At 36.9% G+C, this 27,088-nt stretch overlaps 1 protein-coding gene across 15 annotated transcripts in view; it reads right to left on the bottom strand.

Annotated features, from left to right (window-relative positions):
- The window catches only part of SYNE1 (spectrin repeat containing nuclear envelope protein 1), a 437,497-nt gene that overhangs the window by 75,241 nt on the left and 335,168 nt on the right, over positions 1 to 27,088 (bottom strand). For all 15 annotated transcript variants that reach the window (XM_032407632.1, XM_032407640.1, XM_032407639.1 and 12 more), the window contains 17 exons: positions 25,708 to 25,881; positions 24,684 to 24,815; positions 23,940 to 24,136; positions 22,756 to 22,888; positions 22,246 to 22,428; positions 20,900 to 21,049; positions 19,924 to 20,100; positions 19,311 to 19,466; positions 15,257 to 15,412; positions 12,452 to 12,622; positions 10,572 to 10,705; positions 9,966 to 10,170; positions 7,774 to 7,956; positions 7,044 to 7,190; positions 4,941 to 5,095; positions 4,379 to 4,526; positions 2,285 to 2,379 (listed from right to left, as the gene is read on the bottom strand). In XM_032407632.1, the coding sequence (XP_032263523.1) occupies positions 2,285 to 2,379; positions 4,379 to 4,526; positions 4,941 to 5,095; positions 7,044 to 7,190; positions 7,774 to 7,956; positions 9,966 to 10,170; positions 10,572 to 10,705; positions 12,452 to 12,622; positions 15,257 to 15,412; positions 19,311 to 19,466; positions 19,924 to 20,100; positions 20,900 to 21,049; positions 22,246 to 22,428; positions 22,756 to 22,888; positions 23,940 to 24,136; positions 24,684 to 24,815; positions 25,708 to 25,881 (2,696 nt within the window). The remainder of the gene's footprint in view (positions 1 to 2,284; positions 2,380 to 4,378; positions 4,527 to 4,940; positions 5,096 to 7,043; positions 7,191 to 7,773; positions 7,957 to 9,965; positions 10,171 to 10,571; positions 10,706 to 12,451; positions 12,623 to 15,256; positions 15,413 to 19,310; positions 19,467 to 19,923; positions 20,101 to 20,899; positions 21,050 to 22,245; positions 22,429 to 22,755; positions 22,889 to 23,939; positions 24,137 to 24,683; positions 24,816 to 25,707; positions 25,882 to 27,088) is intronic.

Genomic DNA, 27,088 nt, shown 5'->3' with positions numbered 1-27,088 from the left:
AGGGAGATGGAGAAGCTCCATATTCCCTCACAATAAACAGCCCTAATCTTTAGTGAATTATTCCACGTATTAATCTAAATCGTCCATTTTACATTTTAAACCCACTTCATTTTGTTCTTGAAAAATGAAAACTATGTAGTCATCACTGTCTGTATGAAGGTTGTCCACATACTTAGAGACAGTAAATTCTACTTAAGTGTTCTCAGTTTCAGGCTAAATAATCTCAGGTCTTTAATTTGTCCTTTCTACCTCTGTGTTTTCTACCTTTAAAAAAAATGTTGGTAGTTTTTTAGGAAGTTTTCCTTAACATTCAATCTGTAGCTCTAGAACTGGTTTGTGCAGTATCAAATAGAATGAGTTTCCTTGTAAATTAGGGTGTTATTCACATTTTAATATTAAAGTGTAACATTACTTGTTTTTTCTCTATTGTGTTAGTTTTGCTTTTCTTCCCTAGATACACTATTCTCTCCTCTTGAGGGCGGCTTCAAATCTGAGCTGAACTTATTCTTGTGGACTCCTATGTCCTTGACATGTCCTATCATCTAGCCTACTCTAAACCTTGGTTTTGTAACCAAATGTGTTACTGGTGCTTCTGTTTTTGAAAGGAAATTCTGATGTTAATAATCTAATTGCAGTAGAATTAAATGTGATGAATTAGGCTCATGAAGCTCCCCTAGAAGTTACAAGCATCTATCATCTCTGAAGACATTTCACTCCAGGACTTGAGAATGCCCTACAACAGGCAAAGTGCCCCGCACGCTGCTTTTCCATCAGGCCACTATCCAAGATCTCTTTGGAGCCCTCACCCTCACTTTCTGTAGAGCCCAACTGTCCTGAGCCACCTGCCAGCTCGCGGAAGTACTTAACACATGACACGGTTCTCATGGCTGAACTTGAACCCTAAAACACAAAACTTATAAACAAACTTTTAAAACACAATACATTTGTAATCTGGGGCCTTCATGCTCTAATCTGAATATTTTTCTTCTCTTGCAATTTTCAGAAGCATCCTCGGTCCAAACCTCCCATTTTCCTCTCTTCGGTGTTTCTCCTTAACTGTTAACATTTACAATTTAATAGATGTTAGCTTGTACGGGAATTTTAAATTTTGTTTTACTTACTGGCTTAAACTTTTATAATACTTCTATAGAGTTGACCGAGGGAAGATAAAGCAAAGAAAAAGTTAATTGCATTTGAATTTGTTTTATTTTGAGGGCCTTAAATTCTCAGTAAAGCTCACGTTTAAGTTTGGCTTACTTTGGAATAGAATAAATACGGTATCACATTTTGTCATTCCAAGCTTAACCATGAAAATCTTTCATGTTACCTCCAAAGAAATATCCTCTTAAAACTGAAATTGCTTCAAAACGTTAAAAAAAAACCTCTTAACGAAAACAGTGATTTATGTTCTTTTTTTTTTTTTTTTGGAAAAAAAATACTAAGTTAATTATAATCACAGTTACTGGTCCTTAATATGGGAAAGATGTTCTTATGTAAATGTGTAAGTATCAATGAGGTTTATACTCCAAATATCACTACATAAGGTAGATGGGATAGACTAGATATTGTTTCTAGGAAATGTAAATATAGCACAAAATCGGCAATTCACATACAGGAAGTCAAAAGAGGAGCTAGATTTTACCTCTTCGTTTTTAATAAAGAGGTAATCTGCTAAGTAAATGAAGAGGAAGCAGGATTTCAATGTGTCAAGAGTGTCATCTGACTTAAGGTGGCAAACCATTTTCAAGCCTGGAATTACCATGGTGTGGGAAAGCTGGCTGGCTGGTCCTCACTAAAAACCAGATACACAATTCTGTGGCTAGTTGAGTGACCTTGGTCACATCAGTTGGCATTTCTGGGCCTCAAGTTTTCATCTATAAGTAAGAGAGATGATCTAGTGATCTCTGTGCTCCTTTGAGGAATAGCATTTCTGTAACTGTATGAGAGGAGTAGAAGCATCTGTTTACAAACCATTGATACATCATTAATACAGGTTGTTCTGATCTATTCATTAATTCCAGTCTCCTGCAGAGGTCTGGAGAAGGTTGGCTAGGTGATTTCCAATTACTCTATGTCCTTCATGTAATATAATAGCAGTTCTTTAAAAAGATTCAATACTCAGCAGTTTCAGAGATTCAGACAAGCCTTTCCTCCAATTACTGAGGCTCCATTGCAGTACAATTGCCTGAGGAAGATTAGACATATGCCCTCTAATCTGCTCATTAAAAAGAAAATGACTAATTTACTGAAACCTTTCTTCATAATAATATATCAAAGATCCTACCTGTCATCAACTTGACCTTGTTCTAGAAGACGCTGCCCATCAATAATGATCGAGTGCAAAATCTGCTGGCGACTGAACATCTCTGCTTGAAACAACTATTGTTTGTAAAAACATAAAAACATACTTTCAGAGTTCCCAATTTTAGTGACCACTTTTCTAGTAACTTCCCCAAAATTCTGGTTTTAGCAAGGCTTTGAAAAATATTTCCAGTCGTATCAGGATATGTGTGAAATCCTGAAGTATATCCAGAATGTATTTTTAAACAATCAATTAAGATATACTTAAAGATAAAGTTTAGTTTTTGCTTACAAAAACTAAGTGACTAAAAGTAGAATTATGTTTCTCTTCTTTCAAAATCACCTAATAACACTGGTTAACATATAATTTGTATTCTTGTTTATTTTCAGGTAGAGAATAGCTTAAGACCTTTCAGAAAGTTGAAAAAGATTTAAGAAACCCCACATTTTTCTTTTCTTTTTTTATCCGAACTCACTGTTTTTTAATCTAATTTGGTTGATAAAATTATTTCATTACAAACAAATTCAACAAAAAGTTTTTCAAATTATTTCTGCTACATTTTAAACAGTTTTATTGAGATATAATTCAGATACCTTACAATTCACCTATATAGGGTGTATAATTTATTGACTTTTAGTATAGTTATAGACTTGGTGCCAACCATCACCACAATCGATTTTAGACCAAAAAGAACTCCACACTCAGCCATCCCTCTCCATTTCTTCCCAATCCATGAGCACCAGATAACCACTAACCTATTTTCTGTCTCTACAGATTTGCCTACTCTGGACATTTCATGTAAATGGAATCATGCAATGTACTGTCTTTTGTGACTGGTTTCTTTCCACTTAGCATAATGTTTCCAGCGTTGATCCATGTGCAGGATGCATCATCTCCACATTCCTTTTTACTGCTGAGTAGTATTCCACTATACAGATACACCAATTTTATTTATTCGTTCATCAGCTGATGGATATTTAGGGTTGTTCCCATTTTGGGCTATTATAAATAACACTGCTATGAACAATATTCTTGCACAAGTTTCTGTGGACAAATATTTTAATTTCTCTTGTGTATAAAGCTAAGAGTGGAACTGCCAGGTCATATGGTAACTCTGTTTAATATTTTGAGAACTGCCCAGCTGTTTTCCAAAGCAGCTTCACCATTTTACATTTCCACCAGCAATGTATGAGGATTTCAATTCCTATATACCTTCATCAATACTTGCTGTCTTTTTCACTATAGCCATCATAGTAGGTATAAAGTGGTATCTCAATGTAGTTTTGATTCATTGTCTTTAATTCCATCTTCAGTCAACTTGATAAAACTGGACTTAAAAATACCTTATACATAAAGCCTCTATTTTTAAAATTTAAGCAAAATGCTTTAAAATTAGTTTCATTCTACGTTCCTTTAAGCTTTTCTCTGCTTTTAGGTAAATCCTATTTCTCCATTTGTGTATATTTCAGAAACATGTGGGCCAATGTGGTTATAACAATGAACAGCAAAATTGAGACAAACAGCAAATTAATTAATTTGCTTTTTGTATCTAGTTCTCTCTTTGGTGTTTCTTAAGAAATAATTATAATGCCATTTGATCACGAGGTACTCTTGGAGATATTTGATAACTTGATTTCCAAGTACAAAATATGGGTATTTTTTTATAGAACACTCAATTTTCATTATCAAAGACTTGTGATCAAAGCATAATCTCTCAAGCAACTAGCCTTGGCAATATTAACGTAGTATTGAACTCAATTTGAAAATTGTCTAACTTTCTGCATGCCTTCCACACACACCCCTGATTCCCCCCCCCACACCCTCCATAAGGAGACTTTTACCACAATTCTGGCAGTATACATTGCAGGATATTGAAGCCTGCCACATTTTTAAAACCAACTATGGAAGCAAAGAACTGGACCACATTCAAGCTTAAGAAAGAAGGCAGAACAATGCCTACATGTGAGCAGACTCAGCCCGAGATACAGTGCCTGAACTCCTCCACATGGCATTGGACAGCCTTTTCCAAAGACTGAAGACTGTTTTACTACCCGAAAACCTACCGGCATAACTTACCTCATGGGCTCTCTGCTGCTCCAAAAGATGCTGATAGTTGCCTGAAATCTCGACTGCTAACTTTTGTTCCGTTTGAACCAGGAATTCCATCCATGTTTCACATTTTTCCAAGAAAGTCTGGTGTTGCAGCAAAAATGACTGCAACTTACTGACAAAACAAAGGAAAAAGAATAATGATTATGTTGTTGTTTGTTAGTTCTTATATTGTCAGCATATAAAACCAGATTAAATAAATATCCTCTCCCTCCAGTTCTAATTTGACCACCACAAAGCTCTCAATGTTAGATAGTACATTTTTAAAAAAAGAATAAAAGTTTAAAATGGTAGGTTTTCAAAATGATAAAATTATGTATGTACCTTTAATATATTCTTATGAAAAAGAGTTTTTTTTTTTCTTTTTTGTTAAAACAGTATTTCGTACATCAAGCATGGGAAACCATTTCACAATCTGAGTTCGCCACTTCTAGTTCAAATTTTTTGAGTATCACTGGAAAGACTTGGAATTTATAAATATGCACAAACCATGCACTTATATCACCCAAACATCTCTTGGTTACTCTACCTGAATCTTTCTGTGGTCTGAGAGGAGATCAGAGACCAGTGTCGGTTCAGGTTCTGCATCCTTTTGATTTCTTTATCATTCAGCGGTAGCCTATATCCAAGCTCATTCAGACGGTCTAGGTCAGGCGCCATGCTGCTGAATTTTAGCATCTGCCCCTGGAAGCAAGATTTAAAAGCCAGTTTAGCACTATGGTCAGAAAAGGCAGAGTTCTTTCAAACTGCACAGTGACCTTCTGATTTCAGGAAGAAGTAGGTCTTTGGTCTCCCCTGCATTTCTAGGCCACTGACTTGTCATCTCCAGAGCTGCAAATAAAGAAGAGCTGTGTCTCCTAACCCATTCCCCTGCTCCTACTCCCACTGCCACAGCTCCTCACTAGCTTCCACTGACGTTTAGCAGTTTCTGTGAATTACTTACTTGCTGATGGATGAAAATTATGCTGATGACTGAAAAGGCTTATTCCTACCCTTTATATTCCATTTGTCTATGCTAATCTGCTCCTTTATTATCTAATACCAATAAGAATATTTATAATGGTAACCATTGTAATAGTAATAGCTAACGTTTCTTGAGCATGAACCAAATAGTAGTATAAGAGCTTTACAGGTAATAACTCATTTTATTTGCAAAACAATCCCCTAAGGTAAGTACCATGACTATTCCGACTTTATGAAGAGAAAAAAGAGGCTCAGAAATGGTAAGTGAATTGTTTACGGCCACCCAGCTAGTAAGTGGTAGAGCTGGGTAAACAAGGGCCATTGAGTGCTTGCTAGATGAATGTGATCCCTTTCGAGCTTTGATGTCACCACATATTATCCTAGCAGCTTCAGTTTTAGGTCCTTGGCCCCAATCCCAAAGTTGGTGACACTCAGCTGACAAAGCTTTCAGAGTTCCTCCTTCCCTTTAAACACAGGGCAAAGCTGTCTCTTCTGGTTTTCCTGTGGGTATTGTAACTCCATCTGGGAAACTGGCTATAGGAAGAGAAAAATGGCAGGACACCTTTGGCTGTGTGTGTTTTCTCTCTGCATGCTCTGAAATAGGCTCGTTACCATAAAGACAGAATAAATCTTTCCAACTGTTGAAGTCAAAAGCGTAACAACAGCCTTGGCGGATGGCAGAATTTTCATGGATAGATATCAGCCGTGAACAAAACTGACAGGCAGTGGTCCTTCTCACGGGGCTTCCAGACAGTGAGACACTATTCCAGCAGTACTATTCCACAACAGCAGTCACCTAATCACATGAACGTAATTAAATGGTATGTAAAAAATTCTGAAGAAAAAAAAATAGTGTGCTATGAAAGTGTGTCATGGGCAGCCTGACCATGAACAAAAGGGGAAGCTTTCTTAAGAGAGTGACATTGAATAAAATGAACAAAAGTTCATTCCTTTTGGTGGCAAGGGAGTTGGTGGGGACAAAAAATGAATTCCAGAAAGAGGTGACATTATACGAACAGATGCTAGGAAAGCACTGTGATGGACACTGAGATGAACAGTGGTGAAGACAAGACCCTTAGGAAGATGGAAGCCAGGTCCACTGGGCATGAGAATCCACACTGGGCTTCACCCTGACAGCACCCTGAGGAACCTATGAAGGGTCTGAAGCAGAGGAATAATATGATGAAATTGGCATGTCTATTGCTATCATTTTATTTACTGAATGTTTAAAATAGTTAATAAGTAAGTAAAACCCTTTAAAAGCAAAAGATCATTCTGGCAGCTGTGGGTTGGAGGGGTTGGGGTGGATGCACAGAGGGCCATGGAGGCTGTTGCCGGGGTCTGAGACATAGGCGGCTTGCCTAGGAGTGGATGAGGGTAGAGAGGGAGACGGGAGGCTCAAGGGCTCTGAAGGAGGAGGTGACCCACTGGGCAGGGGAAGGGACGAGAGGTGGGAAGAAGGAGCGAGTGGGAATCCTAGGACTGCCCCTGGCCGGCTCCCATCTGGGGTGTGAAATCAGTGTGTGCACATTGCAGCAAAACAGAGCTGGCAAGGGTTTCTTCGGAAGCTCAAAATAAAAAGCAGGCCTATGTCAGGAGTTGTGAGTATTCCTTAAGATTTTGAGGACAAATGCTACCAGATCTAGGCCTAGGACTGGAATGTACTTACCTTAAGTTCTTCCATCCTTTCCTGGATGGTTGAAAGGTCAGACGAGTGGCTAGGGTCCTGCCCTTGTAATATTTCTTCAGCTTCTACTACCCAGGCTTCCAACGCTTCCAAGGTCTTGGTAAAGGTTTCATAGTCAAGAACTCCAGCCTTTTTTTTTTTTTTTCCCACAAAAGAAGATAGGTATTTAGATATCTAATGAAAGGGCAATTGGATATTGAAATTATTTTTCATATTCTTGTGTCAAATTGCCGTCCTCAAGATGCCATAACTAAAGAAACAAGGCTACATAATTTAACCGTTCTTCTCTTTATTCATGTAATTTTTTGAAAACTTAGAATTACTCCTAGACACCATGTATTAATTGACCAATTAAAGTCATTTTTAAAATATACTACCAAACAGAAAAAGATTCTGATTCTTGGCAAAAACTTGTTCTATAAACATGAATGTCAACACTAAAGCCATTTGGTACTTATTAGTCGAATGTATTTTACTCAGTACCATAGAAGGAAGCATTGCTTTAGGGGCAAAATCACATTGCAAAGAATAGTGTAAGACTCCCACCTTCCCTTGTCCTCATTGGAACTTCCAAGTTCATTTACTTTTTAATTCCTTGGTCTTGAAAGAGGTGTTGTCTCAATGATGAAAAAATTTTCTTTTCCTGTGTTTAGGCTCAGATGTTATAGAAAGCCAATTTATAACACCTACGAATATGAGCTCTGTAACATACCTGTAATGTAGTCTGCTGCTTGCAGAGAGCCTGCTCTAGGGCACATAGGTGCTGACTCAAAGACAGCTGATCAGATTGAATGGCTGATGCCGCCGAAGCATCCACTTGTTGCTTGAGCTGCTCTCCCAGCTCATGGAGAACAAAAAGGGAATCCTTCACTGTCCCCAGTCCTTTGAGGAGATCCTATAGATGATGAAAATATGCCTGTTATGAAACACCATGGTAAGTGTACTCCTTAAACTGATAATCAGCAAAGGACCACACATCTGGGAACACTCAATTCTTACTTATCAAATTATTACGCTAAATAACCTTCACCTGCAGAAAAATCATGAATTAAATCTGATTTTCAAAAATGGATGTGTGTTAACATTTTTAGAGATACATGTACTATTCTTATAATAAAAGTCACATAGGTTCATTGTAGGACATTGGGGGAAATGCAGAGAAACATACATAAGAAGAAATATTATCTACAAGCAGAGCCAATAACCAGAAATATTTGGGCAGGTTTTTCCTATCCTTTCATGTAGTTGATATCAAATCAAAAACATAATGCTACATTTTACCTCTTCTTGCTTAATATTATACACAAGGGATGAGTTTGTCAACAGCATCTTTCATACACATGGCTGCATTAGAGTGATTACAGCAGATCCTCCTATCTCAGTGGAGCCTAGAACTCCAGCAATGGCCCTGGTGAGCAGGGATTGAAGCAGACTCTATCTCCGTTCTTTTCCATGGCTTCTCTGCCCTTCACATTTTGTGGGACACTCTTAAATGCTCCAAATTAAGCCAATGGAAATTCCCTGTTTCTGGTTTCCATCTACCACTAAGAGATGATAAATGACTGGTTCTTCTACTTGTTGCTGGTGCTCCACCAGAGATGGTGGAAAGAATAGAGCCTGCTAGCAAAAATTAGCAATTCTATTCCTTTTCTTCATTCTGTTTACACTTCCATTTTCAAGGCCTAATTATGTTTAGTAAAGGTTTTATCCCAATATAAATGAAGAGTGTATGATATTTTAATCATTATATGTAGGATTAAAAAGTTTACAATAATACAAAAATGGGAGATAGCTGTGAAAATTTGTTACTTATTCTTCTGTGTTGGGATCAGCCAAGATATTCATCTTGACATATGTATAAATTCACCATTTAATAAACTTAACTAATTTGTTTTTGCTGTCTTTCAAAAAAAAAAAAAAAAAAAAGAACAGAGCCTGCTATACCTAGACAGTGACTCCTAGGAGAGGGAGAAAAACAAAAGGCAGCTTTGACCTTGACATAGACCTTAGACAAATTCAGAGAAATAATTTGGAGCATTACCCCCTAAAATAGGTGTGTATGTATTAACTCAGGAGGATTGAAAATTAAAAATGACAAATTCTGTAAGGATAAACTATGTGGAAGGAGGAGAGAAAAGCATTATGTTATCTTTATCCCAAGTATTAAACTTTAGCTCTAAAGTGATTATTCAATATTCATGTGAAGGCATTAGAATAGGTTGAAATTTATGTGCGTTTTTATAACTTGCCTAATTCTAATAAACTGATTTGGGAAAGTTTACAAGAAGATCTTAGAAACAAGTTCATTAAAATAAAGACAAATAAGGACAAATAGTAAGAAGCATGTAATGGGTGAAACAAGAGAACTGTTTCTGAAAACCTAAAGTAGGTTACTGGCAACTTCAGTGAAAAAAAGAAATATTAAAAAGCTATTAAAAAGAGGTATACCAGTAAATCAGGAGAGAAAGACTTCTTTCTACTATTAAATTCTTAGAAGAATAATTATGTTGATGCTTACATAAGAAATAATGGACCTAACTAGATAATACCTTTCACGGTGGATTTTTAAAAGATAAAACATTATTCTCCATACCCTCTTATTTCTTAATAGTGACAAATGTGTAAAAACGACCTAAATCTTCACAAGGATGGTACTCCATTAGGAAAAAATGGGAAAACAACTCATTTATAAAAAAGAAACAGTGGGAAGGACCTCTTAAATCTAATACATGTGCAACTGTGTTCTGAAAACCTAACAGGCTCTTTGATACTTAAAGCAGTTTTTGGATAGCTGTCCCACATACCGAGACCTACCAAAAGCTTACACATATCAGCACTAGCCTTGCTAAACTTGAGATGGCTAAGACTGGCACGGTGGGAAAACACCAGCGTTCCCAAACATACATTGCAATCTTGAATCCACGTAGCAACTTCGTCATCAGCAATGTCCTTGTTAGTGGCTGCCTTCAGGAGCTCGTTGGTTCGATCCCCCTGCTGCTGCACCGTAGAAGCACACTGTTTGGAGTAGTCCTTGTATCTCTGCCAAAGTTGAAGCAGGGCTTTGCTGGAGTACAGCTGCTCAGCAATCTCTTCCAACAAGTTATTCCATCTGGAAACAATAGCAAACACTCATGGGCAGATTAACACCTCTTACCAAATGCTGTTATTTGCTCTTTTAGTTTTCAGGATCCTGCTTCATGTGAATATGGGAATAATTCAGAGATGCCTCATTTCTATTTGACATAATTTTACCAGGTAATATTCCCCACTTGGAGTTCAAGGGCACAGAGTAGAAATGAGGTCAATTTTGGGGTATATAGCAGTTTTAATCTCTAAGTCTCTTCACTACATTTAGTTACCTTAAATTCATTTGTGATAATTGAAACATTAGTAGAATAGAACCTGTAGAGCTCAAATTCAAAATGCCAGCAAGTTTTAATTGCATTATTATTTGTAATAAGGCTGTGATATAAATAATGCGTAACAGTGTAAAATTAGCACGCAACATACCTCATATTGACATCTTTTAACGTGTTGGTAAGAGTTTCTGTCACAGGTGGGTGACACTCTTTTAACAGTTGGTTGGTGACAGAGCCAAACCTCTGTAAGTTCTTTTCCTGTTTTTCCAGATCATCTTGAAGATTCTGCCCCCAAATTAAAAAAAAAAAAAAACAAAACAGCACCACAGATGACATGATGGGATGTAAATTCTAATAATCAAGTTTAAAAGTAATTTATAGCTGTTTCCACAAATATGTACATAAAAATATGTAAACCATGACTTTGTTCCGATGCTTTGCAGATTTTCTTTAGGTAATCATTTCTTCTTTTATAATTTTGTTCTTATGGGTGTGAAAAGGGATTCCTAACAACTAAACGTTCTTCCAGTGGCATCTGGAATTCTGCTGGGAAAGCTCACGTGACTGTCCTTGTCCGTCACCTAGTAGGAAGCTACGGCAGTGATTTGCGTGCAATCTGTCACACTGGTTCTCTTTGCTATTCAAAGTCAAAACCCAGGTCTCCATTTTATTACATATCTAGAGTTGTTCTAACAGAAACTCCGGATAATCAGACCTTAAGAAGTCATGGCTTTTCTGAGTACCACTTATAAGTTCTGTCTCTGGGTGTTCTTCCTTGCAAAGAATACTTATTAGACAGGCTACAGACGTGGCAGTCCTCTACCAAGGACTAGCGAAGGATCCTGAAGAAAGACACTTCCCTGCAAATACTGCTGGAGTGCTAGACTCAGTTCTTAGTAAAACTCTGTAGGTGACGCAGGCTACAAAAACCCAGTTCTGTTTAACACCAATATCTGATTGCCATCAAATCAAAATCCTTTCATATCTTAAGACAGCATGTGCTGGTGTTAAACACAGAATGGGCTAAGTTAAAAAGTACTTCTAATTGCCTCAAAGGTATAAAATCTGTTTTCAAACTTCCTATTCTCAAAGCAAGTTTTAATGATTCTCAGTATCTGCAACAACTATTTAAAGTTTAAAGAAATTATGTATATATACATTTTATCCTTCCTCCCCCACCCCATCCCCAAGAAAAGGCATTCCCTGATCAGAGAGTCTGTGTCTGAGGTCAGCAACATATAAACTTTCATTGCCAAGCCAGGGAAATGGACTTGTGTCAGGAGGGTACATGCTGGGCTCTTGCTTGGAATCCCATCCCCTGAGCGCCTATCCTGCCCATCTCATATCCCAGTCTGCATGAGTCAGCCAGGGAGAAACAGCGGCCACAGGTAAGAGTGCCAATCGGTGCGTGATGCGCAGGGGAGTGAGGGCAGCAGCTGACTTGAAGGCGGGGGCCTGAGGTAGGAGACGGTGCTCCGCAGATTCAAACAGCAGTGAGGTCATCCTACATGACTACAGTGATGACGGGCACTCAGGACACCAAGCAGTAAGCGCTAGAAAAAGAGGCTTATGTGTATGCATCGGACAGACTACTGATACTATGCTGAACGAAAAGAAAACAACTTGATAGTTTACAAGTTTACCATTTTGTCTATCTTTCTCTTTGTTTTCTTTTTACTCCCTGAGAATATGTTTGGAGAAGCAGAATAAAGAGAGAAAGGGAAGACATAAAGGCAGCAACAATGGATCAAGGAGGTCGGTTTGGATGTAAAATCATTTTATAAAATGCATTCATATGGATATTTATATAATAGAATTTTTAAAATCAATAAGTTATATACCAACTAATCCAGACATTTGGTATCCACAGGCAAGTTTAAGTTACAAATAAAGCAGGTAGGATTGATTTCAAATATTTAAAAATAATTAAATGCAAACAATATACAGCAATATTCCAGGATGCTGTTCATGTTTGCTTTTTTTTATTTTCTCAAATTAAAATATTAAAGATGGGTTATATGCATCCCTTACCTGAAGATTGTCTACCTGAACTTGTACAGCTTCTAAAGAGCCAGTCAGCAGACGGAAGCGGGACAGAGAGTATCTGGCCTCCATAAGGTAGCTGTTTATCTCATCAAAGGCCACCTTGTGATTATTCCACTGGTCAAACACGGACTTCAACAGTATCTTTAATTGCCCAACCTTTGAAAGAGACAGATGCTTCTTATAACTGCATAATATTTAAAATGTTAAATATTTAAAATGATTGAATACATATTGAATTGATGGAAACAACACTAATATTTAAGAACTTCATCAGGGTTTCAGGCATTATAAATAAACTAGAAATAAAAGATTTGAAAAGAAAGACATAGCAACATTGAAATGTATGTCTTTTTTTTTTCATTAATTTTCAGATTTTTATTTAAATTCCAGTTAGTTAACATACAGTGTAATATTAGTTTTAGGTGTAGTATTTAGTGATTCATTACTTACATACAAACACCCAGTGCCCATTACAAGTGCCCTCCTTAAATACCTATCACTCATTTAACCCATCCCTCCACCTACCTCCCCTCTAATATGGTTAATGTAAAGTTTGATAAATAATTTAGAAGAAAGGATGTAGTTACATTATGCAATGCAACTTTAAAAAAAATTTTTAATTTAATTTAATTTAATTTATTTTATTTTATTATGTTAATCACCATACATTACATCATTAGTTTTTGATGTAGTGTTCCATGAGTATGATCTCAGGTGATTTTCATAACCTCTTTGTGCCTCAGTTTTTTTTTTATCTATAAGATGGGGATAATAATTATAACCACCTCATAAGGTTGTTATAAGGATTAAAGGCGTTAATGCATTTAAAACAATAAATAGCCTATTTCTTCTTTGTATAATTTTTGCTTGCTTTTCATGAGAAGGTGTTTCTGTGAATGAACCACTTAATTTATTTATATAGTAAATTATTTCCAAGATTTGTGATGATTTTATAAAAACACATAAAATTAAATAAAACACATTTAAAACTGGGTTAAAGATAAGGTAAGGACAGACTAGAAGGCTGCACCAGGAGAGGTACTTAAGAAGGTAAGAAGCCGTTTGCTATACGCCATGGGTCCCAGTCACTTAACCTGTTTGTGCTTTAGCTCCCATCTCTGCAAAGTGTGGATGATAACTACTCGCACAGGTGTGTGCAGGGCAGTATTTGTTGTTACACATATTTATTATTGGAGAATTCAGCACTCCATTAGGCACAGATTTATCAAATGTCTTCATAGACCTTACATTTTAGTGAGAGAAATTTAAACAAACAAGTAGGCTGTATCCTCTGTTAGAAGTTGATAAATAATCTTGATAAAAGCAAAGCAGAGAAGAGATTCAGGGAATGGGGGGTAGGGAGGTGGAAGCTATCATTTAAAACAAAGTGAACAGGGGCGCCTGGGTGGCTCAGTTGGTTAAGCAACTGCCTTCGGCTCAGGTCATGATCCTGGAGTCCCGGGATCGAGTCCCGCATCGGGCTCCCTGCTCAGCAGGGAGTCTGCTTCTCCCTCTGACCCTCCTCCCTCTCATGCTCTCTGTCTCTCATTCTCTCTCTCAAATAAATAAATAAAATCTTAAAAAAAAAAAAAAATAAAAATAAAACAAAGTGAACAGGAGAGCCCTCACTGAGATGGTGCACTTGAACGAGTTTGGGGAAAGGGAATAACCCATGCGGATAAGTCCAGGAGGGTGTTCCAGGTGGAGGGAGGAGCCAATGCAAAGCCCCTGAGTGTGGAACATGCCAGTGGAGTTCAAGAGTAAGGAAAGACCAGAAGCAAAATGAACCTGTGGGACAGCAGCAGAAGACAGAGAGACCATGGGAGGCCAGGTCCTGGGGGTCTTGGGGCCCTCACCAGGTTTTGGCCTCATTTTGAATTTGACAAGAAGCTATTGGGAGGTTTTGTGCAGATGACTGGTGTGATCTGGCTTCCATTTAACAGGACCTGTCTAGTATGGAGGCCACTGAAATAATCAAGGCCAGCAATGATATTGACTTAGACCTAGGTGTAGGCTAGGGAGATGGGGGGAAGGGTTGGATTCTAGATTTGTGCTGAAAAGAAGGCTGACATGATTGCTGATGGACCAGACGTGGGGGATAAAAGAAAGGACTCCACATCTTCTACCTATGCAACCGGGCAGAGCAGTCATTAACTCAGATGGCAGAAAGTGTGGGTTCGTGGGGGAAGAACAGGGGTTGGTTTGGGCATGGAAGTTTGAGATGTCTACTGGTCATGCAAGAGGAGCTGTCTATAAATTGGATTTCTCTCTCTGTCTCTGTCTGTGTCTACAGTTTAGGAGAGAAATCCAGGCTAGGGATATACATTAGAGAATTGTCTGTACCTAGATAGTATCTACGGACATGGGAATGGATGGGATTATTAAAAGAGTAATGTTCATAATAATGTTTATTATAGGAAATATCCAAAGCTAGATTTTATTTAAAAAGAGGTTAATAGGTGCGCCTCGGTGGCTCAGTTGGTTAAGCATCTGACTCGGTTTTGGCTCAGGTCATGATCTTCCAGGTTGGGAGATGGAGACCTGTGTTGGGCTCCACACTCAGTGGGGAGTCTGCTTCCCATTTGCTTCTCTCCCTGTGCACGCATGTGCTCTCGCTCTCTCTCACACACAAATAAATAAAAATCTTAAATAAAATAAAATAAAGAGGTTAATGAAGTAGACTTAATACAAAGAGATAACGTAGAGATTCTGTAACTATTTACTCAGTTATTTTAGGAAAACCAAAATGCTATGACATGTTTGGAGTCAGGTCTCCACAAGCAATCTTACCATGTGGTCTAAATTTGCCCAGGTTTGGTTGAGGTCCCGCAGCGTGCTCATGACAACACCAGAGACTTCTTCGTTCTTGTTCTGAATCAAAGCAAGTCCATTCTGCTCAATTTTCTCTACCTCTTTTTCTTTTGCTCTAATCAAATCTTCTAGATCCTAAAAGATTAAAAGCAGTCATTTTAAATTGTTCCATTATGGAAGTCTGTGGTCACTGAGCCATTACAGCCTCATATTCCCCAAGTTTAAGTAAAATTTGATTACCTAAAAGTTAAAGACATGGCAACATGTAATTTTTTTCAAGAAGTTAGAAGAAAAGAAATATATGTGGGAAATGGTAACATGATTTATATACTTATATTGGAAAAGTTACATAGTCCTAGGCCATAGGATGAAATGCAATAGGATGGTATTCTTGGTATCTGAGTTTAGGTACATTTCTGCTACTATTAAGCTATACCACTTTAAGTTAGAAACTTCCACTGGGTCTGTTTCTTCAGACAGAAATCAGAATCTCCTTTAGCCTTTCTCCCTGATTCTATGTGATTCTGAAAGGTTATAGGCTTTTTTTTTTTTTTTTTTTCCCCATGAATCAAATCCTTATTTTCTTTGGGATATGCATTTATAACGGTCAGTATGAAATCTTCAAAAAAGAAAATACAATGACGCAACATTCTGGAGATCATTCTTAACCATACATTATAATCCTAGTTTATATTTTAATGCCATTGGAAACTTTGGAAAGCTCAGTATGGCAGGCTGAGACTGCTATCAACATTTTATGGATAAGTGGGAGATCAAGTCATACAACCTGTCTTGGATCACAGAGCTGGTGAGGCTGGGAGATGGGATTAGAGCCCAAGCCTTCTGAGCCTACTGACTCCCAGCACGGTGTTGGAGGCGAGTCTCCAGATGTGACTTGTGGAGAGGACATAAATCCCAGGTTCAGGTGATGTGAGAAGCCATATATTAAGGCATGGGAACAGGCTTATATTCAGAAGTATCTCTCCAGAACTAGAGATGTAGATATGTAGGCCTTGGAGGTTAAAGTGAAGGAAATTCCAAAATAATATATATGAAATGTCTTTTAAGCTGTTAAAAACCTGGCAAATGTAGGATAGTATTAGTCTATTCAGTTATTTGGTAATCAGCCATGAGTCAGTACTGATTTATTTTTCTCTCAATTATCATGAAGCTATTTTCTTCTTGATGTATTAATTAGAAATTCATACACTTAGTAGCCTGAGGAAATCACTTTTGTTTTTAATATTGTGCTTTCATTTCCATTTCATAATTCTGTCAATATTTTGACAGCTTTGATAATTAACCAGAGAATGAATATAGTGATTACTAGGGTTATAGGTCCTTTATACAGTATGGAAAACATCATTAATTTTACTATTTAAGGGTTTCTCTCTCTACTTCTTTAAAAGGGTAACCATAAACAATCCTTCCCATATGTCTTTAATATGATTCTAAAATCCAGCCACTGGAATTAAATTTATCCTATTTATTCACAGATGTTAACTTTTTTAAGGAACAATATTAAATGAATGATCCACTGCTTAAAAACACATCTCTAAAATGGCCTGCATGCTTATGTTGGCATGAGAGCAAAACCCAGGAAGGAAACAAGACTGAAATATGTATTTTGTACAAAATGAAAGTGTGTTTTCCTTTCCTTTCAATAATAATTAAAAGATGATTCTGTTACTGATCAATGAAGGAAAAAGCCAAACCTAACATTTTTTTGCTACAGTAAATCATTCTTAACTTGAATTAATTCATAAATATTATTTTTTATGTTGGTTTAAATTAATAAATCACCTCTGAAAGTGTGGGAAAATATTCAAGATGTTTTAAACAAAATAAAGCTTAAATCCAGTCACCGATTTAAGTCTGCTGGCTTGAATTTCACACTTTGGTCCAGAGGAACAATTTCTCAAAAATGACAATAAATTTTTATCAAGGTTTGTGTTACTGCCAAACAGAACCTGCCATTAAGCTGTTGTGATTTGTTATGTGATGCCCCAAAATAACTGCGTGGGTTACTTTCATTCTGTTCTTTATTAAAAAAAAATGACTACATTTGAAATCACTAGTTGGGACTGTGTGTGAAGTTCTTTAAACCACATTTCAGGCTTTTCCTCCTGACACTGCCTGGAGTGACCTTCTGCAAGACTAAAATTTGGGTCTGGAAGAGAGTAAAACTTGGCCAAGCTTCCACTACATTTTCTGATAGTAACATCTCTGTTAAATAGAAGACATGGTCATGAAAAGAAACAAAATGGAAAATGGCAGAAAAAATGTACATGAAAGGGAAGAAAAAAATAGTGATAAAAAATAGGAGAGAAAGTAGAAAAAAGGAAAAGTTAATGTATTATTTCAGTTTTAATAGTAAAGTTTATCACAAGGACATCACAAAGAAGCACTAATCTTACTAACCCTAACACTTAAATGATCTTTTAACTTTAATGGAAACATTTTAATTTAAGAGTTTAAGAGGTCTGACTTCTCATCCCTCAAAGTAAAATTGTGAAATTCTGGATTTTTTTGTACATTTTGATATACAAAATTGATGGCCAAAATTAGAAATACTACTGGCCCCTGGAAAACTGGAAATGCAGTGAGACTAGTTGATGCATAATTTTGGTCTTTAGTCTTTTATACACCCATCTTCTGATGTGAAGCATTTTTTTTAATTTCAATTAAATTTCAATTTAATTTCAATTTCTATATGATGGTTTTCTTTGCCACTTTTATGCACTCTGGAAATTACAATCCATTAGCTTGTCAGCCCAGCACAAGGGCATCTGCTCTTCCTTTTCTGAATGGAAAAGCTTTAACTGAGAGCTTAAATATATTTCTCTTTATATGTGTCCCCAGAAAAAAATGCTAGTTGGAAGGAAGATCATTATGAAAGGCCTTTGTTTTTGGAGTCTACAATATGAAAGCAAGATTCAGGGAAGGGAGTGTTTCTGTAGAACTATTTCACAGTTGAGTCTTCAACTGGTCTTTGGAAACACTACAGAGAACCATCACAGCTAATCTGTACATTAAAAATTATTGAATTATTTTAAAATTTTATTATAGCACTACCTGTAATAACTCACATTTCTTTTGTATAAACAAGAACACCTGAGCAAATGTTAAGTGTTCCGAAGTCACTGGAAGACATGGAGAGTGTGCTCACTCCACTTGAACCAGAGATTCTTATCACTAACAGTAGAACAAGCAGATGCTGTTGAATGCTTCCCATGGGACGTGGGAGAAAGTACTACTGTCACCTGTGAAGCACTCTGCTCCTTAGAGCTGAAAACAGAATTCAATCAAGTCTCTAGTGCTAATTTCCCTTTCCAGGAGATACAGAGGAGAGAAGAGCAAGGTCGGTCACATCTTAAAGGAAGTCCACAGGCTGATCCTGAACCTGGGGCCAATCTACAGGTTCTGTGACAAGTTAACTGTATTAAAAAAAATATTAAAGAAGCTTAAGAGATCTGATAACAAATGTAGCATGTGGACATTGTTGTACCCTTATGTGAACAGATTAACTGAAAAAAAAAGACATTTTAAAGAAAATTGAGGAAAGAGTATTATGAGTTTAGCATGGAATAATATTAAGGGATTATTGTTAAAATTTTTGTGGTGATAATGATGTTATGGTTATATAAGAAAATGTCAATTTCTTAGAGATGTGTATTGTAGTGGGCAGGAATAAAATGACATGATGTCTGGGGTTCACTAGAAAATATTTAAGAAAAGAAATAATTCAGGCAAATATGTCAAAATCTTAATAATTATTAAATCTGATGATCCATATAGAGGGGTTAGCAGCATTCTCTCTACTTACAAGTATGTCTCAAAATTCTCATAATTTCAAATTATTTTAAATAGGTGAAAGAACATAATAGTTAAAAAAAAATCTCTGTAAGCTCACATAATCTGAGAAATTCATTACCGAACAAACTGTTTTCGGTATTTAACTCTCAACTCCCAGGGCTTGAGAATTATGCCATGAAACTATGACATATGCCTGCCAGCCACCTGGACAAGTTACCTGACAGTCTTTCATTGCGTTCTGAACTGAAGCCTGATCTCCAATGCGATGTTGTTGCTTTAGTCTGTTTTCCTGGGTTTCATACCAAGTTTTCAGACTTTGTACATTATTTTCATATTCTGACCAAGATTCCAATAAGCCTTCCAACAGCTGGATCTGAAAAAACATAATGAAATGAAATGTGCAATTTTATTTTAAACTCAAGCCACTATTTCCTCCAATTACTCAAGCCACTATTCCCTCTAAATTAAGAATTCTTCAAATATAGTTTATTATATATATGATTAAAAACTGAATCTTACCAAGTGTGAATCAGTGGCTAGTATTGATAAGAAAGTAAAGAAGTCAACTTAAAAGAAAGGCGAAAGAAGTTAAGAGGCATCTTTTAAAAAAGTAAAACAACACATAATAGGTGAAAAGTAGAGGATGTATAAGAGAAAATAATGAACAAGAATAAAGAATGTTTAGAGCAATGGGATTCAGTGGTGTCCCCTGCAGAAACATTTGCGTGCTGTGTGTAGCTATATTACTTGTGAAATGAGTTTTCTTTACAGAGTGCGCCTGTTCTTGGCATTTTCGTGTAAATATGGACAGCAGAGGCCACTTGGCTTACCTTCTCAGTCACTAGACCCTGCAGGATTTGCCAACTTTTATTCATGGCTCCAAGTTGCTCAGCAAAATCAGTCTTATCACTGCGTTTACTTTCCACATCCTGACTACTGATTTGTAGCACAGACTGATTCACAAAATCAACTGTCAACTGTTTACAGTTAATATCTATCTTAAAACCCTGAAAAGTGAAGGGAGAAAATAAGAAAACAAGGTTATGCATATAAATATCGTATATTTTATCAGGAATTGGAAAGCCTCAAGTAGCCTTAAGATTAATTTTATCATTTCTACCATTTAGTCCAAATGGCACAATCTGTGCATATTTATATAACGCATTATTATCAGAAGTGGAATATATATATGACCATCCTGAATTTATAAATTTTGAATTTATAAAAATATTGAATTTGAATTTATAAGAATTTTAAAATTTTGAATTTATTAATATGTTGAACAGAAATATATGTATATATCTAAGGTAGAGGATGTAGAATCGGATAAATTATATAATCTCACTATAACATATTTATAAATTATAGCATTTTTTTCTTTAGAATTATCTTTTTTTTTTTTTTTAGTTTCAGATGTAGTGTTCAATAATTCATCAGTTGTGTATAACACCCAGTGCTCATCATATCATGTGCCCTCCTTAATGCCCATCACCCAGTTACCCCATCCCCCACCCACCTCCCCTTCAGCAACCCTCAGTTTGTTTCCTAGAGTTAAGAGTCTCTCGTGGTTTGTTTTTATGATTTTTTAAATGACACAAAATCATATTCAAAATTATTCCTAATACCAGACAACTTTACTATGTCTACAACTAGGGAGGCAGTTTTCTTACCCTTGTACCCCTATCTGGTCACCATGTATGAAACATACACTCTAAAATCTGATGTGCATAATTTGAGTTTCTGAGTTCTTTTGAATAAAACCGTCCTCAAATATGAAAAGTTAAAAGAAAAAAAATGTTCCATTACCTTATATTTCTGAAGGTATTCATGAATTGCCTTGTAACCTATTGAATTTTTTATATTCTCTTCATCCTTTTGAATAACATTTTCCATGAGAGAAATCCAAGTCATAACTTCAGAAATGGCATGGCGGGAAGGCAGCTTATCCATTTGGAGCTGCCCAATAAGAGAAAGAACAAGACACAAGTGTTAAAATTGAAACTAAAATTCTGCCAACCTAAACCTAAAAACCCTACAGTAATATTTATTAGTGTACAAACAGAGATAACAATTCTTAATGACATCTTTGGATCTTAACCTCATTAGAAGCTTGAAATTAAACATTAGGCAAACACTGAACAATAATAGTCATCTTATGTTCACTTGACATCCAATACTACAAACACTGTATAAACATTAACTAATTAATCAAAATACCAGTAAGAAGAAAATATTATTCTTATTTTATAGCTAGATTTACGAGTTAAAAAAACTTAACTACAAAACATTCAACAGATGTATTTTATTAATTATCTTGTAAAAATTTCTGTGTATTATGACTGAGGAATGTTAAAGGAAGAAAGAAAAACACCACACTACAAACTATCATTTTCTAGATTTTTGGCACTCTAATATTTATTCCTAAGAGCATGGCCAATTTCCTTACTCTTTAACTAAAATATACTTAGAATTCTGAATCTTGCTTGATCTAGCATACATTTTTGTAGGTATTTATTATAGTGACTTGGAGAAACAAAAGCAATCATTTAAAATATTTATGGACTTCTATGTGGTGCAGGAAGATACAGAGATGAATGTGAGATGTTTCCTGCCACCTAGAAATGTGTAGCTGCTGATTAGGAGGGTAAGAGACATTCAACACAGCTATCACACCTGGTAGAGTAATGAATACCAAAGAGAGATAAACATATACTGTCTGAGATCCAGGGAAGGGAGGTATATTTCTAGATAAGGGAAGTACTTACGTTTATTGAATGCCAGTTGTTCTATTGTAGGTGAGATTATAGGTCTTTTATACATACTGTGATTGAATCCTCAGAACTACTCACTTTATGAGGGAAGTGTAGGGACCCACATTTTACTCATGAGAAAACAAAGAGTTTAAACAAGGCCAGATGAATGTTCTACTACACACACACACACACACACACAGAGTAAAGAAGTCCTTGGAAGCTATGACATTTGTAGGTATGGCTTTGTAGAACAGTTCACTTTCAGTATGAAAGAGAGAAAAGGCAAGATGTCCATGACAAAACTGATTTAAATTTGTAAGTAAAAGCAGATTAGCACTCTTTCCATTTAATACTGCTTAAATCAACGATTATGATTTAAGCCTCCGATTATTTCTATACCTGGTGGAGCTTCTCTTGTACGGCTGGAATATTTGTCAGCAGGTCAGTCCACTGGCTATCAATGTGTGACAGCTCTGAACGTAGGGCAGCTGTGTCCACTTTCTTTAATCGAAGAAGCTGATTTCCAGTGCTCAGAACAGATGATTTCAGGGAAGATTTTGCATCCACTTCTTTGGAAAACTCCTAAAAGAAGTAGCAGTGTTCAAACTGGGATTAAATAGTTCAACCTTTGATTTAAGGAAAGAGAACCATTTACTACATAAACAAATTTTCTTTACATCTTGAAGGGGAGTTACGGTAAGCACTCCAGAGGAAAACAAAAGCACACCATTGCCTTGAATGAAAGCCAACAACGTAGCCATTCCTTGAAAATTGCTTTAATGAGGCAATGTTGAAGCCTATTATTTTGCATAATTATTGACCACACATAGTTAACATTAACAAATTCTCTATAGCTTGGCTTATTAAGTATAGAAAATTAAATCAAATGCTTTAGATTCTTAGGCTCACCAGGAAAGCATTTAGATGATCACGGACCATTTCCAGTTCTTGTGGGACTGTCACAGATTGTTGAGTCCAAAATTCTAGCCTGTCTTTTGCAGATTGTAACCAGTGAATAAGTTCTGCAGATTCGCTTTGATATCTGTAATTATATTAATGAGCCTATTAAGTAAACATCCAATACATCTCTTCTGCTAACCCATGTTATTCAGCAATGCCAATTTTAAAACAAGAGACACAACAGGTTTGGGAGAATAATGTCTTGCATTCACACTCTCAATTTCCCTTCAAATTTATATTGTAAGCAGGTTTCAGCTTTCCCATTTCTAAGCTGAATGTAAATATATATATATATATTAAATGTATATATATACACACTTGTGTATATATATAAAATATATATATTATATATAAGCTGAATGTATATACATATACATACACACACACACACACACACAAACACACCTTTCCCCTACTCCTTCACATTGAGGCTATTTAGAAAATATTAAAGTTCTTAGAAATAAAGGTGGCATAATTGAGTCTATTTAGAAAATATTAAAAGTTCTTAGAAATAAAGGTGGCATAGAAATAGAGTATTTCATCATGTAAAAATCAGCCTCCACTTTTCTTGAATACTTCCTATTGCCCTTGAGAAACTTTACTTTCTCAGACATACTTTCCTTCTATCTCTCCTTCTAAGGTTTTACTTTGACCATCCAGTTACAGTCAATAGGCAAGGGAGGATCAAAGGTCCAAGATAAAGTGCATTAGGCACTTGCTACCCTGCCCACTTCTAAATACATGTTTATACAATTATATAAGAATCCAATTGGGGGGGCGCCTGGGTGGCTCAGTCATTAAGCGTCTGCCTTCGGCTCAGGTCATGATCCCAGCGTCCTGGGATTAAGCCCCGCATTGCATCAGGCTCCCTGCTCAGCGGGAAGCCTGCTTCTCCCTCTCCCACTCCCCCTGCTTGTGTTCCCTCTCTCGCTGTGTCTCTCTCTGTCAAATAAATAAATAAAATCTTTAAAAAAAAAAAAAAAGAATCCAATTGGGGCTTTATTTTTGCCTTTATTTTCCAAAATATGAAATAAGTGCCTAGAGGGATCATCTTTTTCAAGTCCCATACCCACTAGCCTTATAAAGACTCTTTAGCACTAATCTAAAATGATGTATAATAGTCATTGTATTACCTGGTCCAGTGCTTCAGTACTGTTTCCAATCTGTGAAGCTCCTTAGACACTTTGTTGGTATTATTTAACCAGTGTTCTCCAAGTTGATTTAGCTGGCTTTCTAGATCTGAGCAGCTAATGGATATGAGCAGTCGTTTCCCATCATCTAATACCTGATATAATTTGGGCTGGTATTCATTAAGGCTGGATTTCAAATGCTAAAATTGATTGGAAATACTGGGTTAAAAGTTTGGACGACGCAATTTTTCTCTTTAAGAATTATAGTTTCTCTGGTGCCCATAATGTTCCCAACTCCCTGTTAGTCAGACTTCAACTATTTGCACCTAAGTAAGATTTGAAAATTTGAGATGGCTCATCCATATCTAAGTATAGATGTTCTTCTTTTTTCTTTCTTTCTTTTTTTTTTTTTTTGTAATAACTTCAGGTACATTTAAAACTACCAAGCTATAAGAATAGCGTGACGCCAGCATAATAACACCACAGAAAATGTTTGGTAGAGGTTGAATTTTCAAAGGGCTCTCTTGTTAAAAAAAAAAAAAAAGAAAAAAGATCTTTCTTATGTTCTATTATAAAGCAAACACTTAAAATCTATCTGCTTTCAACAATATCAATAGCTTGAAATAAAAATAAAAATACTTAATAAAATACTTGATTGCAAGTTTGTTTAGATTCCGTTAAAACCATGGGAAAGTTTCAAAAGAGAATGTGGCAACTTTTCACACCAAGATGCCATTGGACACTGACCTGGTAGAGTGTTATCCGGTCGATGAGCCTATCCTCACTCTCCTCCACCAGCCCCACACTCGGGATGCTACTTCCCACCGCCTCCAGCTGTCTGCTGAGCTCCTGGTGGTCTGCGTCCAGATGAGACCACGTCTAGAAACACAGTATCAATCTGTGAGCTAAAGAATCCTCATTCAGAAATAGTGATCCTTTTTTGTGTGCAAAATATACATTCAACAGATTCTCTTAAAGTTATGTTGGAGATGTTTGTGTTGGGGGTTTGCTCTAGGAAGCAAAAGACGGCTTTGAAGAAAGTTATCAGATGGTCACCCTGAAAAGCATTGTGAATGGGCTTTGGCATCTTCAACCAACCCGCTGTATGAACATGGGCAAGTTACTAAACTTCTCTGAACCTCATTTATAACATTAAAAAAACAGGGATAATAATAACTCTCTTGCCCATCCTGGAATGATTGTACCCAGGGCACCTGGAACACAGTAGGCCTCTGATATGCATGGTTTCATTGGTTACCACAGTGATGATGCATGTATGATTTAAGCAAAAGGGAAGAGCATGTTTACTTCATGTAGTAAAGTGAAGTAAATATATTACATTCACAAATAAAAAAAAGCTACCACAGACATTTTAGAAATATAAATATACAGTGCAGACATTCTACTAAGGAGAAATCCCACACCAGTCACTCCTAAATTCTGATTTTTACTTTAGTTGAAACTGGAAAATCTTTTTAAAAATCATTTGAAGTCTTTTTCAATCATGTAAAGCAAGGGTCAGCAGTTTTTTAGTCTGACTGTCAAGACCCCAAATATCGTTGCCCTAACTAAAGTCAGTATGTAGGGAATCTAGCTGACTCAAGGTATGGCAGAGCCTTTAATACAAGGGGGACAAGGCAGAACACGATGCTGAGTCTGAGGGAGTTCCAAAGTTCCATGAGGTGAATGGCAAGGGTAAATACGTCTTGCCTTAACGGTGTGTTCTGCAGTTGAGTTTGCTGTAGGGAAGGGATTACGTCAACAGTCTCACCTCTAGAATGTACTCCAACTCCACGCCCCTCTTGTGAGCCCGTTTTAGTACAGCTGAAGCCTGTGCCATCAGTTCTGTGTGGAATTGCATTTCCTGTAGGACTGCAAAGCTGATTATCTTTCTGAAGAGCGTTTCAGTCAAGATCATATGAGATTCCAGGCCCTGAAAGTATTCCTGCAAGTTTTCAGGTAGAGAGAGGTCAGCAATTCATACATATACCACCTTACAACAAAAGCTGCTTCAGACGTGAAAGCTGAGGGAACTCAATATACGAGCAACATCTTTCTGTCCCTGCTGACCCCCACCTCATGTAGGCACTCACAGCTTCCTGTAGAGATGGGGGCTCCTCTTGACCCTCCACTCAAGTGCACCTACACATGCTGTGTTGCAGATACTCTGTCCCCCCAAACAGAGCCCTTCAGATGAGACCAGCTGCAAATTAAATTCCTCTGCCCTCTCAATGCCTCATCCCTGACAATCTGAGAGACTCTCACCAACTCCACCACACAGACTGGCCTTCCTCATCCCGGGACACATTAGCTCCCAGCCCCTGTCTTCGGTCTCTGCCTTTACTCTATACTTCCCGAGATGTCCTCACTCTACACATTGACAACTTTCCTTCCTCTATGTTTGGGCTTGAGCTCTACTTTTCCAAATTCCCAGAGCATTCGTTGTGCTCCAATATTCATTGCCAAGCATAGCTTGACATGTACCGATTGGTGTTACACAGTTTTAAATTTCCCTTGTATTATACCTACATACAACAGAATGATAGGCCTTGGGCAGTCCTACAAATGTGTTTTGAAATGTTACATTTTATGTGTAAAAGGACCCAGAGAGGGGAGACAGGGCTTATCCCACTTCCTGTTCCCTCCACTGTGGGTAGAGCTGAAGACCTGCAACTGATAACAGTATTTAGTGCATACTATATGCTGAAACTCTACCAACACTCTACTGACCAACTCGGTTAATCCTTATAACACCTCTATGAGATAGGGTAGTTTTATTTCCCATTTGGTGGATGAGGACACTGAACTGCCCAGTCTACAGAACATGCTATGCTCAAGGTCACTGCAGAGGTCTCCCTCAGAAAATAGTCTGGTCAATAGAAGCCAGAATCTTCATTTTTAACTGACAATTATTATATCAGAGAATCTTAAAGTTGGAAGAGAATTTGGAGATTTGGAGGTCATTTAGCCCAACACTCACCAAAAACTGATATTCCTTTTACAACCCAATCTCCCCCTAATGGCCTTGGACAGTCTTCCCATGGCCAGGAGAGTTGTCTGCTCAATGGCAGTATTCCTTTTAGAGTTCTTTACCTATTGGGCCTACGTCTCTGTTATTTATACTCATTGATCCTACCTTCCTCTCTGGAATA

This window comes from Phoca vitulina, unplaced genomic scaffold, assembly GCF_004348235.1.
Source record: "Phoca vitulina isolate PV1807 unplaced genomic scaffold, GSC_HSeal_1.0 scaffold9, whole genome shotgun sequence".
Classification (NCBI taxonomy): domain Eukaryota; kingdom Metazoa; phylum Chordata; class Mammalia; order Carnivora; family Phocidae; genus Phoca; species Phoca vitulina.
Note: the sequence above shows the minus strand (reverse complement) of the source record. Positions and strands in the feature narration are given on the sequence as shown.